General features: G+C 41.3%; 1 protein-coding gene across 1 annotated transcript in view; it reads left to right on the top strand.

The window, feature by feature from the left end:
• Window positions 1–12783, top strand: part of LOC122814183 (sterol carrier protein 2-like) — a 321772-nt gene extending 308989 nt beyond the window's left edge. The window contains exons 4-5 of the mRNA XM_044086792.1: window positions 11495–11626; window positions 12671–12783. Coding sequence (XP_043942727.1) covers window positions 11495–11626; window positions 12671–12783 — 245 coding nt within the window. The remainder of the gene's footprint in view (window positions 1–11494; window positions 11627–12670) is intronic.
• Window positions 12784–14893: the final 2110 nt, after the last annotated feature.

The raw sequence follows: 14893 nt of genomic DNA, 5'->3' as shown, positions 1-14893 counted from the left end.
AGTCCTCTAAGTCCTCTGTTGAATCTAAGGACTCCAAGCACTCAATAAAATCAAAAATGTCTGATGACTAAGAGACATCGGCTCCACAGACTTTGGAGCCGACTGTCTTTTCTTTTCGGTGCCGGCCCACAGCATTGGAGCCGGTATCCAAAGTGCCTCAGTCACCATTGCTCCAGTCTGCACCATCGATGCATTCATCTAGATCATCTGTCAGCCTTTCAGATTTGGATATGGCTCGATTGGTGCAGAAGGTTTTACAGGCACCAGGCCTTGCTAAATTGCTGTCTGCTCCGACCCAAGCGGCTTCGGAAGCAAAGACCACTACTCCTGCTTTGGCTACTCCTCCGAGCCGCATCGGCCCTTTGGAGCCAGAACAAGCAGACCTGATTGTGGAGCCTTCAGAGCTGAGAACCTGCTCCAGTGTCCTCAGCTCCATCCACTTTGATATCCTCAGTGCTGACCGGGGACTCTAGGAGCCGACACTCTCCAGTTGGATCTGGGGAGGATAGTCGGACTGACTTGTTGTTGCCAACTCTTCCTCTTGGGGCTTCGGCTTGGATGAGCTTGGCTCCTACCTCCGGCTTGGAGTCCTCTGCCTCGGTGTGGGAGGGTTTGACGGTTCCCTTGGATCCGTTGATTCCGTCCCATCAGAGCCGTGGTGCCTTCGAAGCCATGAGGAGAGCTCTGTCTCCAATGACATCCTCGACTTCAGGTCTTGCTTCCTCATCCCCTAAAACACCTGTGTCTGCTTCTGCTTCCATTGTCCAGGCTAAGCGTAAAGACACAGAGTCTCAGGTAGCCCCACAGTGTGCCCCCTGCTCTTCCTAGACCTCCCCAGAGGCTCCCACTGAGGAGGTCCCCAGGAAGAGATTGTGCAAGAGGAGACACTTGGACTCCCCACAGGAGTCTTTAACATCTGACACTGACTTGGATAAGTCAGAAGGGTCCCCACGGTCCACCTGTGAGTATATATCCTTTGCTGAGATACTTGATATCCTTAGGCAGAGGGGTGACTGGCAGTCCAAAACCCTACTGAGGATGAATCAGTTCTCCTGAAGGCTTTCAGGTCTCATCCCTCCACCTCTTGGGTGTCTCTGCCCTTCAATGAGCTCATGCAGTTGGTTTCTCAAAGGGCATGGGAGTCACCAGAGTACATGGAGCCTGTCCGTAGGAGGCCTAATAAGTTGTTTTCAACCCCACCAGACAAAATTTTCTTATCCAAAGGAAGTCCCAGTTGATGCCGTGACGGTGGCGGTGGCCATCAAAAAGGAAATGTCCGAGACTTTCTCTTCTATCCATCCTCCTAATGGAGAGTCTATGATCATGGATAGATATGGGAAATGCATGTTCATTTCCGCGACTTTTGCTCTCCGTTCACTGAACTACTTAACCCATTTTACTAGGTTGCAGTGAGATCTCCTTAAGGAGTTAGGAGATACTCTTCACAGTACAGTAGCTGCAGGTGCTTCTGACAAAGTTGCTGCCCAGCTTTCTACCCCAAATTCTATTGTCAACTCGTCCATGTGTCTCATATCCTATACAGCTGATGGAACGAGTAGAGCAGCAGGTACAGGAGTTGCTCTTAGAAGACATTCCTGGATGCGCTTGTGTTCCTTCATGGAGCCCTTCAAGTCATCCTTCGTTAACACCCCCTTTGATGGCTCATCCCTGTTTGGGCCTAAAGTGAAGGAAACCTTGACCAGGTTTGAACAGGAGGGAAAGACTCTGCCGTCAGAGTCCATTTTTCCACCCCTACCCGACCTTTTCTCAAAGGTCAAAGGGGAGGGAAAATGTGGTTCCGGAAAGCCCAAGGAGCCTTTCAGGACACACGTGGTGAACCCCCTTCCAGGGGCAGAGGAGGGGGTAATAGTGGAAGATGCTGCCCTTGTGGCAGAGGGGGTCTGCAACATCAGGGTGATAGAGATCACTTCTCTGGGCAACCTTATCAGCGCTCCTGAAAGGAGGCCCAACTGTCCTGCTCTGGAGGCAGTCAGGGGTCACTTATCTTTGTACCCAAACGGCTGGCAAGAAATAACAAAAGACATCTGGGTACAAAGTATCATTTCCATTCCATTCGCCACCCCCCCATCCATAAGGAGAATCCCGGACGTTCCACCCAGTTACAGGGAACAAGCAACTATAGAGGTCCGAAAGTTGCTACAAAAAAGAGTCATCCAGCCAGTTCCAGCAGACCAGACAGGATCCGGAACTTACTCAAGATTCTTTTTGTTTCCGAAGAAAACGGGGGACTGGAGACCCATTTTGGACCTCAGCAGACTCAACCAATGTGTAAAGAAAGAGAAGTTTCGGATGGTCACGCTTCAGTCTATTCTTCCTTTCTTGGGGAAAGACAATTGGATGTGCTCGATAGATCTCAAGGATGTGTACTACCACATACAGATGGCCAGGCCATCCAGAGATCACCTGCTTTTCCGGCTGGGAGCAAATAATTTTCAGTTTTGAGCCCTGCCCTTTGGTCTCACTACAGCCCCAGAGTGTTCAAATGCATGGCAGTGGTCACGGCTCACCTGAGGCATCTAGGATTCCAGGGGTTTCCGTACCTAGACAATTGGCTCCTTAGCACCACCACCAGGCATCAATTTATTCAGGCAAGGGAGTACACTCTTGTCACTCTGCAATCATTTAGGTATTACAGTCAACTCAGAAAAGTCTGCCTTGTCACCATCGCAGCATATCGTTTTTATTGGGGCAGAGCTAGACACCTCAACCACCACTCTAAGGCTACCGATCGAAAGAGTCTTTCTTCTGCGCCAGCATGTCAGCACATTGGTATCGAAAGACAGAGCACCAGCTGCAGAAGTTCTGAAAGTATTGGGTATGATGGCTGCAGCAATCCTAGCCATACCATTAGCAAGAATGCATATGCCGATCCTTCAATGGCTGTTGTTCACTCAATGGTTTTACCAGGAACTACCCATGGACCTCATATTGATTATGAGCTCATGCAAGAAGGATCTCCAGTGGTGGTTAACTTCTCTTCATGTCACCATAGGATGTGCCCCTTTGTTCTACCCTCTCCAGAAGCCATTGTGACCACGGACGCTTCCCTGATAGGGTGGGCAGGCATTTTCAGGGAAAGACTGCCCAAGGCACATGGACCGATCAGGAGTCACACTTACATATCAGTGTTCTGGAGATGAGAGCAGTACTTTTGGCATCGCAGTACATCCAGGACTCTCTTCCTCTAGGAACGATTGTGATTCAGACAGACAGTATGTCAGTGGTCTGGTACTTGAACAAGCAAGGGGGAACCAAATCTTGCCCCCTTTGCCAAGAAGCCCTCAGAGTTTGGCAGTGGGCTGTTTCCTCCCAGTGCTTTCTGTTGGCAATGCACATCCCGGGGAGATCCACCGTGATAGCAGACTAGCTGAGTAGGGGAATCTTGTTGCCACATGAGTGGTCCCTCAAGAAAGAGATTGTGGACAGGATTTTCCGCAAGTGGGGCCAGCCTTGCTGCGACCTTTTTGCCAGTCACATCAACCCAAAATGCAAAAGCTACATTGTCCCGATTCTCCCTCCGGGAGAAGCCCCGAGGGACACACTCGTACACAATTGGCCCTCGGGTCTCCTCTCTGTATTTCCACCAATCCCATTGATACCCAAGGTTATACAGAAAGCAAAATCCCTCGAAAGGAGCATCATCCTTATAGCCCGTCATTGGCCTTGGCAGATTTGGTTCCCATTCCTTCAACATCATCTCTTGGAGGATCCCTGGATTCTGGACCCAGTTCCAGACCTTCTGACCTTCTGACACATGCGTCAGGGGACCTTTATCCCTGTCTGCAGTCACTGAAGCTGACAGCTTGGCTGCTCCAGTTCCCCTCATAGCCACGCTTTATAATTTTTCCAATGAGACAAAACAGATCCTTTTGTCTTCTCATAAGTTGTCCACTAGAAGATTGTATCTTAGTAAGTGGAAGAGATTTTCCATATGGGCCTCTAAGCATAATATTGATCCTTACCAAGCTCCCTTGACATCCATACTAGAATTCTTGACTATGATTTTTAACAAAGGAGCGGCAGCAGCAACAGTTCTGGTTCAGTTGGCTGCTATATCTAATTTTCATCTTGGGATTGACGGGTTAAACATCATGTCCCACAAGTTATCCAAGGCCTTTCTCAAGGGGACATTTCATATGAGACCACCTGTGAAAACTCCATATTATCCATGGATTTTATGCAGGCACGTATAATCCTCCCACCGTTTGAACCAGCATCATCTTGTGACCTAAAATATTTGTCATGGAAAAACATTTTTGTGGTAGCTATTACTTCTGCCCTCAGAGTGTCAGAGCTTCAGGATTTATCTATCAGCCCTCCTTATTTGATTTTTCATGCTGACAAGAGTATCACTTAGGACAAAGCCATCTTTTTTGCCGAAAGATTGTTCAGAAACCAATATCAACCAAGTTATCGAGTTACCAGTTTTCTTCCATAATAATTCCAACAGTTGTTGGGAGTACATGCTGCATAAACTTGATGTTCACAGACAGCTCAGATTTTATTTGTATAGAACAAAAGATATCAGGAAATCAGACCAGCTCTTTGTTTCATTCTCTGAATCCAGGAAAGGTAGACCAGTGGATAAAACAACTGTCTAAATGGTTATCTGATTGTATCACCTTTGTCTATTCAGCTGCTAATATGCCTTTACATCTCAAGATTAAAGCTCACTCAACCAGAGCAGTTTCTAAATCCTCTGCATTCCAAGCCAAACTGCCCCTTGATAACATTTGTGCAGCAGCCACTTGGTCAAAACCTCATACCTTTATCACTCATTACAGAGTTGATAAGGCCTCCAGGGACAGGGCTTCCTTTGGGTCTATGGTCCTGGAGAATTTACTCCCATGAGCCACCCGACATTGATGGTGCTAGGGACGCTACCCATCAGTCAAGAATGAATGGCGAGATTGAACAACTTCACATTAAGATGTTATGTACTCACCATAACGGTCCATGTGAGTTGTTCATCTCGCCTTCATTCTTACGTCCCTCCCTCCTTCCCCCTCCTGGCTGATAGCTGACCTAGATGTTGGTCTCATCCTGGTTGCTCAATGTCGTCTTCCTATCCATAGGGGGATAACTAAGTTATATGGTTATAGTACACGCAACAAACAAGATCTGAGGTAATTCACAGTGCATCATGGGATAGGGGCTTGGCCTCGAGCTACTGGAAGACCTTGAGCTTTGCATATGGCCGTACCGGAGCTGATGGATCGGCTCTGAACCCATCAGTCAAGAATGAAGATGAGATGAACAACTCACATGGAACGTTATGGTGAGTACATAACTTCTTATTTTGCTAATGCAAATGTCACAAAAGTTATATAACAGAAAACTTCAGTTCTAATATGTATTAATGCCCTAATGTCATACAAACTGTATCCTAAGGGCATAACAGCATTGTCTAAAACACAGTACCTGTTTATTTGCTGTTCATACTTTTTCATTTGCACAACAGCCTTTTCCTCCAGCTCTCAACAGCACCAGTCTGTCTCCTCTGCACCTGCACGTCCTTTTTTCTGCAGTCTTTTCACTGGAACCTGCTACTGCCACTGTATAAATCTACTCTGGAAACACTACTGTCAGTCTGTCTGTTTTATTGCTCTATTCCATTTTCCTGAATGCCACCATAGAGCATGTTGTTAAATACAGTTACTCCACTGGCCATACTTGCCTTCTCTGTATACACACCATCATTTACAGTACCTTTCAGTCTTCTTGTCATCTCCTTACTGTCAAATATTTTGTCCATTACCTCACTCTACTCCATGACCTCTGATTCTTCTAGTTCTGCTTCTTCCATCATATTTTGTAAAACAAAGTTATCCAGACCCCCTGATGCCATGATATTCACCTCCAAAACATCTTTTTTCTTCTGAATTGGTTTCTTTGCCCTCCTTCTCCAGTTTATCTCCACTTTTAGTTTCCATGTTAGATTCAGTGATCAGTGGTAACAGCTCTCTGGTGCCACCTAGTGATCACCTCGAAAGGAGTAATGGAATCAAACTCCTATCACAGTGCAAGGAAGTTCCAGTGAGGGTGACTGATAAATGAATACACAAATTAGTAGAAAGTAAAGTGGGAGATGAGCAGTTTGGATTCAGATCAGGATGCAGCACAACTGGCCCAATGTCTGCAACAGGACAGATATTTAAGAAGAAGCTAGAGATGAGGAAAGAGTCCAACTGGGTATTCCAAGACTTGGAGGAAGCATATGACAAGGTCTCAGGAAAGCTGATTTGGACAGTCCTGCAGTGGATTGAAGTCCCAGAAATATTGGTAGAATTAGGGCAGATTGTGTAAAAAGACCCAATGATTCAACTATGTTCAGTGTTCAGTCTCAGAGAAGGGTTTTCTAGGGGGAGTGGGTGTGCATCAAGGATCAGCTCTGAGCCCACTGCTGTTCATACTAGTGATGGACTACATTAGCAAACAGGTTGGAAGGGACATATCAACAAAATGCTACATGCAGATGATGTGGCATTGCAGGCAAGACTCTGAGTAAGAACTTCAGCAAAGGACAGAAGAATGGAATGCAAAACTCTGTGCACATGGGATGAAATAGAGTACAGATACGTCAGTTGCAATGGCAGCAAATGAAGATCAGAAAAAGCTGAAAATTGAGATAGATGGGAAAATGTTGGAACAAGTTAACAGATTCAAGTATCTGGGAGGGGTGGTTGATGAGAAAGGAAGTCTGAATGAGGAGGTCAAAGCTGGAATTAGAGAGGCTGCAACCAACTGGCACAATGTTTCATGGGTAGTGCATGACAGATGAATACCAATGAAGCTGAAAAGTAAGGAGTAGAAAACAGTGGTGTGACTGGAAATACTATATGGTACAGAAACCCGGACAGTAAAGGCACAGCAGTTGAGGAAGCTAGATGCGATGGAAATAAACTGCCTGAGATAGGTGGTAAGATGTACACTGTGGAACAGAGGAAAAAATGAGGGCATCAGAGAAGAAGCCAACATACCCCTAATTGCAGAGAAGGTCAAAGAGAACAGATTACTGTGGTTCTGGCACATGCAGAAAAGCAGAAGACAATCTGTTGAAGATTTGAGACAGACAGGAAGAAGGTAAGAGGAAACAAAGGCATCCAATAAAGAAATGGATGGATTTTGTGACAGAAGACCTGTGACTGTCAGGTATGACAGTCTGAGAAAGTAGCAGAGTGGCATTGAATCGAGAGAGATGCTGACAGTTGACATGACACCCTGACCCTATGTAGAAAATGGGGAAAAGGGGGATTGATGATAAGTGATGGTTTTAGCATTCATTTCTACATCATCTTCAAACCTCAGCCATAAAATAATCCATCAATACTATGGGCACAAGGTACACTATTCTTCACTTGATGTCAGAATACCTACATATTTTAGATGATCTAATCCCAATCAGGCATACACTACTCATCTGACTTGGAAGAAACACTGATGATAAACTCAGTTTTTACTTTTATTTATTTATCCTTTCTTGACTTGGTAAGTCCCACTAGGCTAGTAACCTCTTTTCAGAGGAGACCAGAGGTGGCACTTATACTACTAGGAAAATCTGGGAAGGGTATCTGGGAACTGCTGCTTTCCTTGACTTCATTTTCCTTAATGATGTTCATTCTTCGTCTAGGGTGGTCGTCTCCTCTTCTTTCATTGTAGGCAGTGTCTGGGGCAGAATACCTTATGTGGGCTTTTGTTTATCCCGAATCTGCTGGAAGTACCACTTCCATATGCCATTGATATGCTGTCAACTGGTGAGCGAGTTGTGGCTGCATTCCTTATGAAGGAGGTCTGATTATCTTCTTTACTTGTATGTCTTTGTCTTGCAACCTGATAGTTTCTTTGTGCCGTCTATTGAGTCACTTTCCAGAAGCTAGTAGAGGGCCTCTGATGCCTTGTTCTTTGCTTTTGTAGCTCCTCTCTTTGACTCTTTGTTAGCTAACCAATATTCCTTCTTAGTCTGGTCCATCTTTTCTATCTCTTACCTTTTCTTGCATTTGTTCTTTGTAGTCTCGGACTTTTGCATTCCACCACCAGCTTTCTTTATGTGCTTTGCTTGGCTCCTCACACATTCTCTTTTGAGACACAGCCATTCTTCTTCAACTCCACCTATTTCCTCTTCTTTCTGAGGTACTAGAGCCTTGAATAATTCTTTGAACTATTGAGCCTTCTCTCCAGTTAACTTTCAGGTTTTCAGCATAGTATCTGTTGACCTTATAGCCTTCTCTGATCACTGTTTGCAACTGGTTGTGGCAACCAGAGGTTTATGCTGTGGGTCGACTATTACACTGCTGATAATCTTGCAATAACTAATTTTACCACAGTGCTCTTTCCTTACTGGGAGGGAGTCTACATGAGTTGCACATTGGTCATTCTTACATGGGATCTTGTAACTGTGTCTCTTATTGAACCATGTGTTATCCACCATCAAGCCAATTGCCAGACAGAAGTCTAAAATGGTCTGTCCACCTTTATTCTTGTTGCTCCACCCATGTGAACCCAAGTAGTCCTTGTATCCTGTTCTGTCTGTTTCATTATGGTCCCTCTGACCATAAAAAATTCCTAGGCGTTGAAATTGATAAAAATCTACACTTTGACGTCCACATTTCACAAACTATCAAAAAAGTCTATAACAGAATGGGAACACTATATAGGCACAGGAAATCCCTCTCGAAACAAGCACGGATTACCCTAGCCCAAACGTACCTCTTGTCTACCCTAATATATGCTACTCCAATTCTTACCCAGCTTAGAAAACTTGACCTTGCCAGACTCAAATCTTGTTATAATAAAATCTCCAAGTTTGCAAACAACTCCACCTTTAGAACCCATCATTGCCAGCCTCTAAGGGAACTGCAATGGCTGGAACTTCTCCAGCTACAAACCTACCACCAGTTAGTCTTTGCCTACAATGTGGTAACGCAACCAGAAAAAACTCCTGCACTAGGCCAGCTTCTCACCCACTATAATACAAATTGTCCTCTCTGATCTTCCGAAAAACCCCTCCTCTGTATCTCTAGGACTAACAGTACTGCAGGAAAAAGACTGTTCTCCCACTCCATAGCTAGAACCTCGAATAATCTCCCTCTTTCTTTGATTTCTGCCCCTACCTCTTCTCACTTTAAAAATTCACTTAGAACACACTTAAAGAATAAGTGGCTATGCCCATGTATTACATAAGTCCTCAAATTATTCCACTTATATACCTCACTTTTTAATATACCTACTGTAATATATATTACAGTCTAGGTCTTCTCCTAATGCTGATTGAATCTGTATACTTATTCTGTTATTAACCATGTGTAACTATTTTTTCCTATATATATATATATATATATATATATATATATATATATATATAGGTATTGTTATGTCTTCTGCTGTATACTGTATTTTAACATATTGTTTGAAAATTCTCTGTATACCGTATTTTAACATATTGTGCAAAATTTTACTTACTGTGGAGCTTTTCTCCCCGGGCCTCCACTGAAAAATGGACCTGTGTCCAGTCGGACCATCCCAGTTAATAAATTTAAAATAAAATAAAAATAAAAAATAAATAAATTATCAACATCAATTCATATTGTTCGGTTTTATCATGTAGGTCCTGCAACTGCTATCTGAATGCACTCTTTTCCTCACTATCACAACCCTGGTGAAGAACATAGGCCGAGATTCTGAATAGTGCCCTTACACTGGAATCTAATTGCCATGAGTCTGTCACTAATTCTGATGACATCCCTCACTCTTCTGAAGCCTCTCCCTCACCACAATTCCCACACCATTTGTAGCCTGTCCTCCTTCTGAGTAGTAGACTGTGGATCGCAAACCAAGTAGCTTTGCTATACTGCCTTTTCATCTTTTCTCCTGGATACGTAGGATGTCCAGTCTCTTCTTTAACATTGTCATCCACTTCCAAGCTACAGCTTGTCAATGAACCTATATTGAGTGGTACCAGTCCTTGGTTCATGTGTGATAAGTTGAGTGGTTTTACATCCAGCTTTTACTCAACAGAGCTATCACAAGTAACCTAAGCTGGGCAACTGTACACCAGCTGGTGAGTAGCTCATTTACCCAGGTCTGCTTTTATGATGGGCACACACTGGCGAATAGGGGTACATACACCCCTCCGACCATTAACATCAGTTCAAGGCATAGTTTGGAGTAAGCCAGGTCCTCAACCCACTTATTATTGGAAAATACCCTTGTCCATTTTTGGTGATATTAGTCAACACAACCAAATCACCTAAGGCCAATTTTTACACTGTCACATGGCTAGCCCTGACACTGAATGTAGTTTGTGTTGATGCTCAGAGTGGTTGGTCTATACAACTCTTGCCCTGATAGGCACCATCTCCAGTCTGTGCTGCAGCCCACAACTCCATTCTTGGGTGAGTTTGAGGTGGAAGCACTCAGCATGTTTTCCAGAAGAATCCCACAGAGACAGACACAGAACATGCAGACACATAAAGACAGGTATTGGCTGAAGGTCAGGATTGAATCTTTTACCCAAGAATACCTAAAACCATCGATAGTGTGGTGTTTAGATGGACAATCGGCTAGAGCATTCTTGTTTGTCTAGTCTGGATGTATGGTGCCATAGGTTGACCTTATTTTGAGAAGGTGTAAGAGTACACGTTGTATGACAGATGAAATACCCACAATGAGATGGGGTACAGGAGATCCAACTTGGAGAGGGAGAGTTGAACTGAAATTTCATGGATACAAGCACTTGGAAGTATGAAACTTGAGCACTGTTGTGGCAGTGGTAATGTAGTTGTCACATATTGTACCATTTCTGTTTGCTGCAGAGAGGGCCTCTGCTGCTGTCTAAGATATAGAGACAAAATGTTTGTGATTCTACAAGCCAGTAGCTACTTTGTTCGAGTTTCTTTTTGTCATGTAGGTGTTGCACATTACTAGTCCCATAGTCAGAGAATACTGAAACTTCTGAGTTCAGAGTATAGTCCACGATATCCTGTTCCCTTTAATTTTCAGCATGGTTTCAGAAGTGGGTGTTATTGAACAGTCAGAATCTAAAATGCATTTATAGGTGATCAAATAATTTGACCATTATGAAAGCAAATATTTACTGATTGTCTGTTTCTCTCTTTTCATGTATGGCTTGTGTCAGAGGTGAGACAAGACTGTAGTCTGTATTCACAGAATTGGAAATGACATTGTAAATGATGAAGGAGGTGCTAACTTAATGTATTTAAGACTACAGAAAATTAGCTGCTTTATATGTGATTAGTGTGGCATTAGGCTACAGTATTATAATTTCCAAGTACTTGCTATAAAAATGTATTTACTTATTTCATATTCATATTTTAACAAAAGTAAACTAGGACATAAGAATGCAGTCAACAGACAAAAAGCATTTGAAGTTGTTGGCGATTATAATGAAACTATAGATAATAAGTCAACTAAATGTTGTAATGCCTCATGCAAAGTCTTTCTTTCTTGTGTACAGGTGACTCGACCTGTGGTCAGTGTGCCATCTATCACAGCTTAGGAATGACTGGAATTCCCATCATCAATGTCAACAACAATTGCTCTACTGGATCTACAGCTCTGTTTATGGCTCGACAACTAATATTAGGAGGTAAGCTGGTGTAGCAGTTTGTAATACTGGTGTCCCAGGCATACACAATAGCTTTATTCAAATTAGATAGTGAAAGTTACATTGCAAAATTCCTCATAAAGGTACCATATTTCATGGACTTATTACCTGGGGTGGTAGTGGTAACCCCATTCTATTAAAATTGTATGTAATTCTTAAATAAGTATTTAAAATTTCGAAGGGGTTATAACAGTTGTTGAGTTGCCAAACACAAAGTCAATTCCAAGTTCTTTCTTTACTGCATAACCCTAACATACATAGATGTCCGCGCGCAAGCGCACACACACAATATCACATACCCATATTGAGACATCTTGTAATGTTTTATGATGGAACAGATAGAGATAAGCCCGGTACACTTATATGTTGTAATTTTTATTTGTTTAATTTGTTATTTTTTTTAAACCAAAACTACCTAAAGAAGAACAAGCAAATAAGTAATATGAAAGAGACTTTAACTGATAGATTGCCTGCAATTACAGTCCTGAGTATTTATTGTTTGTTACTGGATGGCGAAGCTCTGTCTCCCTTCTTGTATCATTATATTTTTATTTCACTTCTTTTGGTACAGAATATTTTTGTTCTTTAAACAGCCCTTCCCCACCTAGACATATATAAGCACATGATTTCCTGGCCTTTCACAATATTTATGTTCCTGTTCCTAATTTTGACTTGATTGCACAATATCTCCATGGTTAAAGTTGCTGTCTCATGGTCCTAGAGCCCAGGGTTAAGTTATGTCCAGTGGCTACTATTTTCTTCTTGCCCTCTGTTTTCACCAGACATCCCTAAACATTTTTGGATGTGACAGTTCAACTGACTACTCAAAACTGTTCATAAATGTGCATTGTTTCTATCTTTCCTGTTGTGTCTGAAAATATTCTGTAAAGCAATTTAGGTTTACAAATAAATTATAGTACTATTGTTCTAGTGTTGTACCATATGTTGTCGGATATTGAGGCTTCCACATTATCCATAAATATGGATAACAGTAGATCATTTAAAGATCATGATAATTTATTTCAGCAGATTTTCAGCATATGCAAAATGCAATGGAGGAACTTAACAGTATAGCTAAAAACATTACAGTATTTGAAATGCAAATGATCTTGTTTGAAAACAAGATGTTAATGCTTTAAAGCTCAAAGTGCACACAAAAGATTATTTAAAATTCAACAAAAGGATAATAAGCACCCGGATAGCCGTTCAACCCGAACAAAGTTTATTTTAGGCACAGCAAACACACAAAATTAACGCTGAAACACCAGTACACAGTACGTTTTCGTCCGTGAATTCCTCAGAATAATGGCAAGCTTGCAAGCTCAACAATATATACCACAGCTCATCCTTAAAAATTACTTAATTAATGCCAATCAATATTTAAACTTCAATTACAAAAACAGTTAGTGCTACCCCAAACCACTAGGTACAAATATATTTAGTTTGCAAATACATATTTAAACATAAACTAAATTGCTAAAAGCTTTTAAAACATATTCCTGATACATTTAATCTAAATCATTAAAGCATATAATATAAAAATAATATAACATTCTTAAACTCTATATACTCATTTATAAAACATTTAAAAATATAAATATATAAATGTATGTGTATGCATAAAATAAATGTGTGTACATAAAATAGTATACTACTATCCTTGAAAGAGAGTACATCCTCTAAAATTAATGTATATAATATTAAAAATAAAGAGTAAATGTATAAAAAGGGGATTTATATAATATAAACACTGTACGTATGTTAAAAATGTTAATGATACATGTACAAAACTTACAATTTAGCAGCTTGTAATTTCAAAACTGGTGCCAAGGACACAGTGTCATTTAACCCGGGCCATCTATTGGCTTCTAAAATCAACTGCCATTATACTTCCCGGTATTTTAATTGCATCTCCCATGGTCCCCCTCTGTTATCTCCTTGAACCTCATCTAATACAAAAAAACTTATAGGTTGCTTGCCCACAATTCTTTATATGTTTATATAAAGCATTTCTATTATTACTTTTTTTAATGTCCTGTAGATGTTCATAAATTCTTCTCCTTAAACATCTCTCTGTCTTCCCCACATAAAAACCTCCACATTTTTCACAGGTCACAAGGTATACTACTCCTTTTGATTCACAATTGGAGTATACTTTAGAGACAATACATCTGTTACGACTAGAGACATATACCTCAGGCCTGTTGAGAATGTAGGGGAATTGTGGGCAAGATCCACATTTATAAGTTCCAACTTTTTTATTATTATTTCCTTTAGTGTAATTGTTATTTTCCAATATACTTTTTATACATTTCCCTTTCCTAAAAACAAACCTCAATGGTGTGTCAAACCGGAGATTTAAGTCAGATAAATTACTGAATCTGTCCCATTCTTCTTTCAATGATTCTATGATGACCTTTGTGTCCCCGCTATAGTCAAGAACAAAAACATTCTCATAATCATTGTCTTTCCTGCTCCTCTCCTCAGTTCGTACATTAATATCCTCTATTACTAAAATAGGGGCAAATCTGTCCCTTCTGTGCAAAGTCACTTCTTTAGTTACTTCATCAATCATATAGATGGGGTAACCCCTTTCTAAAAACATGTTTCTTAGTAGGTGAGCTTCTTTTAAATACTCGTCGTCATCTGAAGTCATCCTACTTCCCCTGACGAGTAACAGTACTCTTCTTCTGAGCAAAGGGATGTGCACTTTGAAAGTGTAAAAATGAATTACAATATGTATCTTTCCTAAACACCTCTGATTTGAATTTTTGATTTTCTTTGTCCTTTCTAATCCTTACATCTAAATATTCAATGGATCCATGCCCTTATTTGTAAGTAAATTTTAAAAAATAGGTGGTTGAGGATATATAACTCACAAATTCATTAAGCTTGCCCCCCCCGTCCAAAAAATACATATGTTGTCCAAAAATCAAATATATAAGACCCAGTAATCTTTATATGTAGAATGAGAAATGTATTTTTCTTCCCACCATGAGAGAACCAAGTTAGCATAGGTTGGTGCACACATTGCTCCCATTGCTACACCTTTTTCCTGACGAAAGAACTCACCTTCAAAATAAAGAAAATTATATTTAAGTACCATTTCCATTAAGGTAATTATCAGGTATATATCTTTATCATTAAATTTTTCACATTTTGTCAGTCCCTCTTCAAGAAATTCTAAACCTTCACAATGAGGTATGGAAGTGAATAAGTTGACCACATCTATGGTTACAAACATCAATT

The sequence above is a fragment of the Protopterus annectens genome, chromosome 10.part0 (assembly GCF_019279795.1).
Source record: "Protopterus annectens isolate FY-2018-M chromosome 10.part0, PAN1.0, whole genome shotgun sequence".
NCBI lineage: Eukaryota > Metazoa > Chordata > Ceratodontiformes > Protopteridae > Protopterus > Protopterus annectens.
This window is presented reverse-complemented; position numbering and strand designations above follow the sequence as displayed.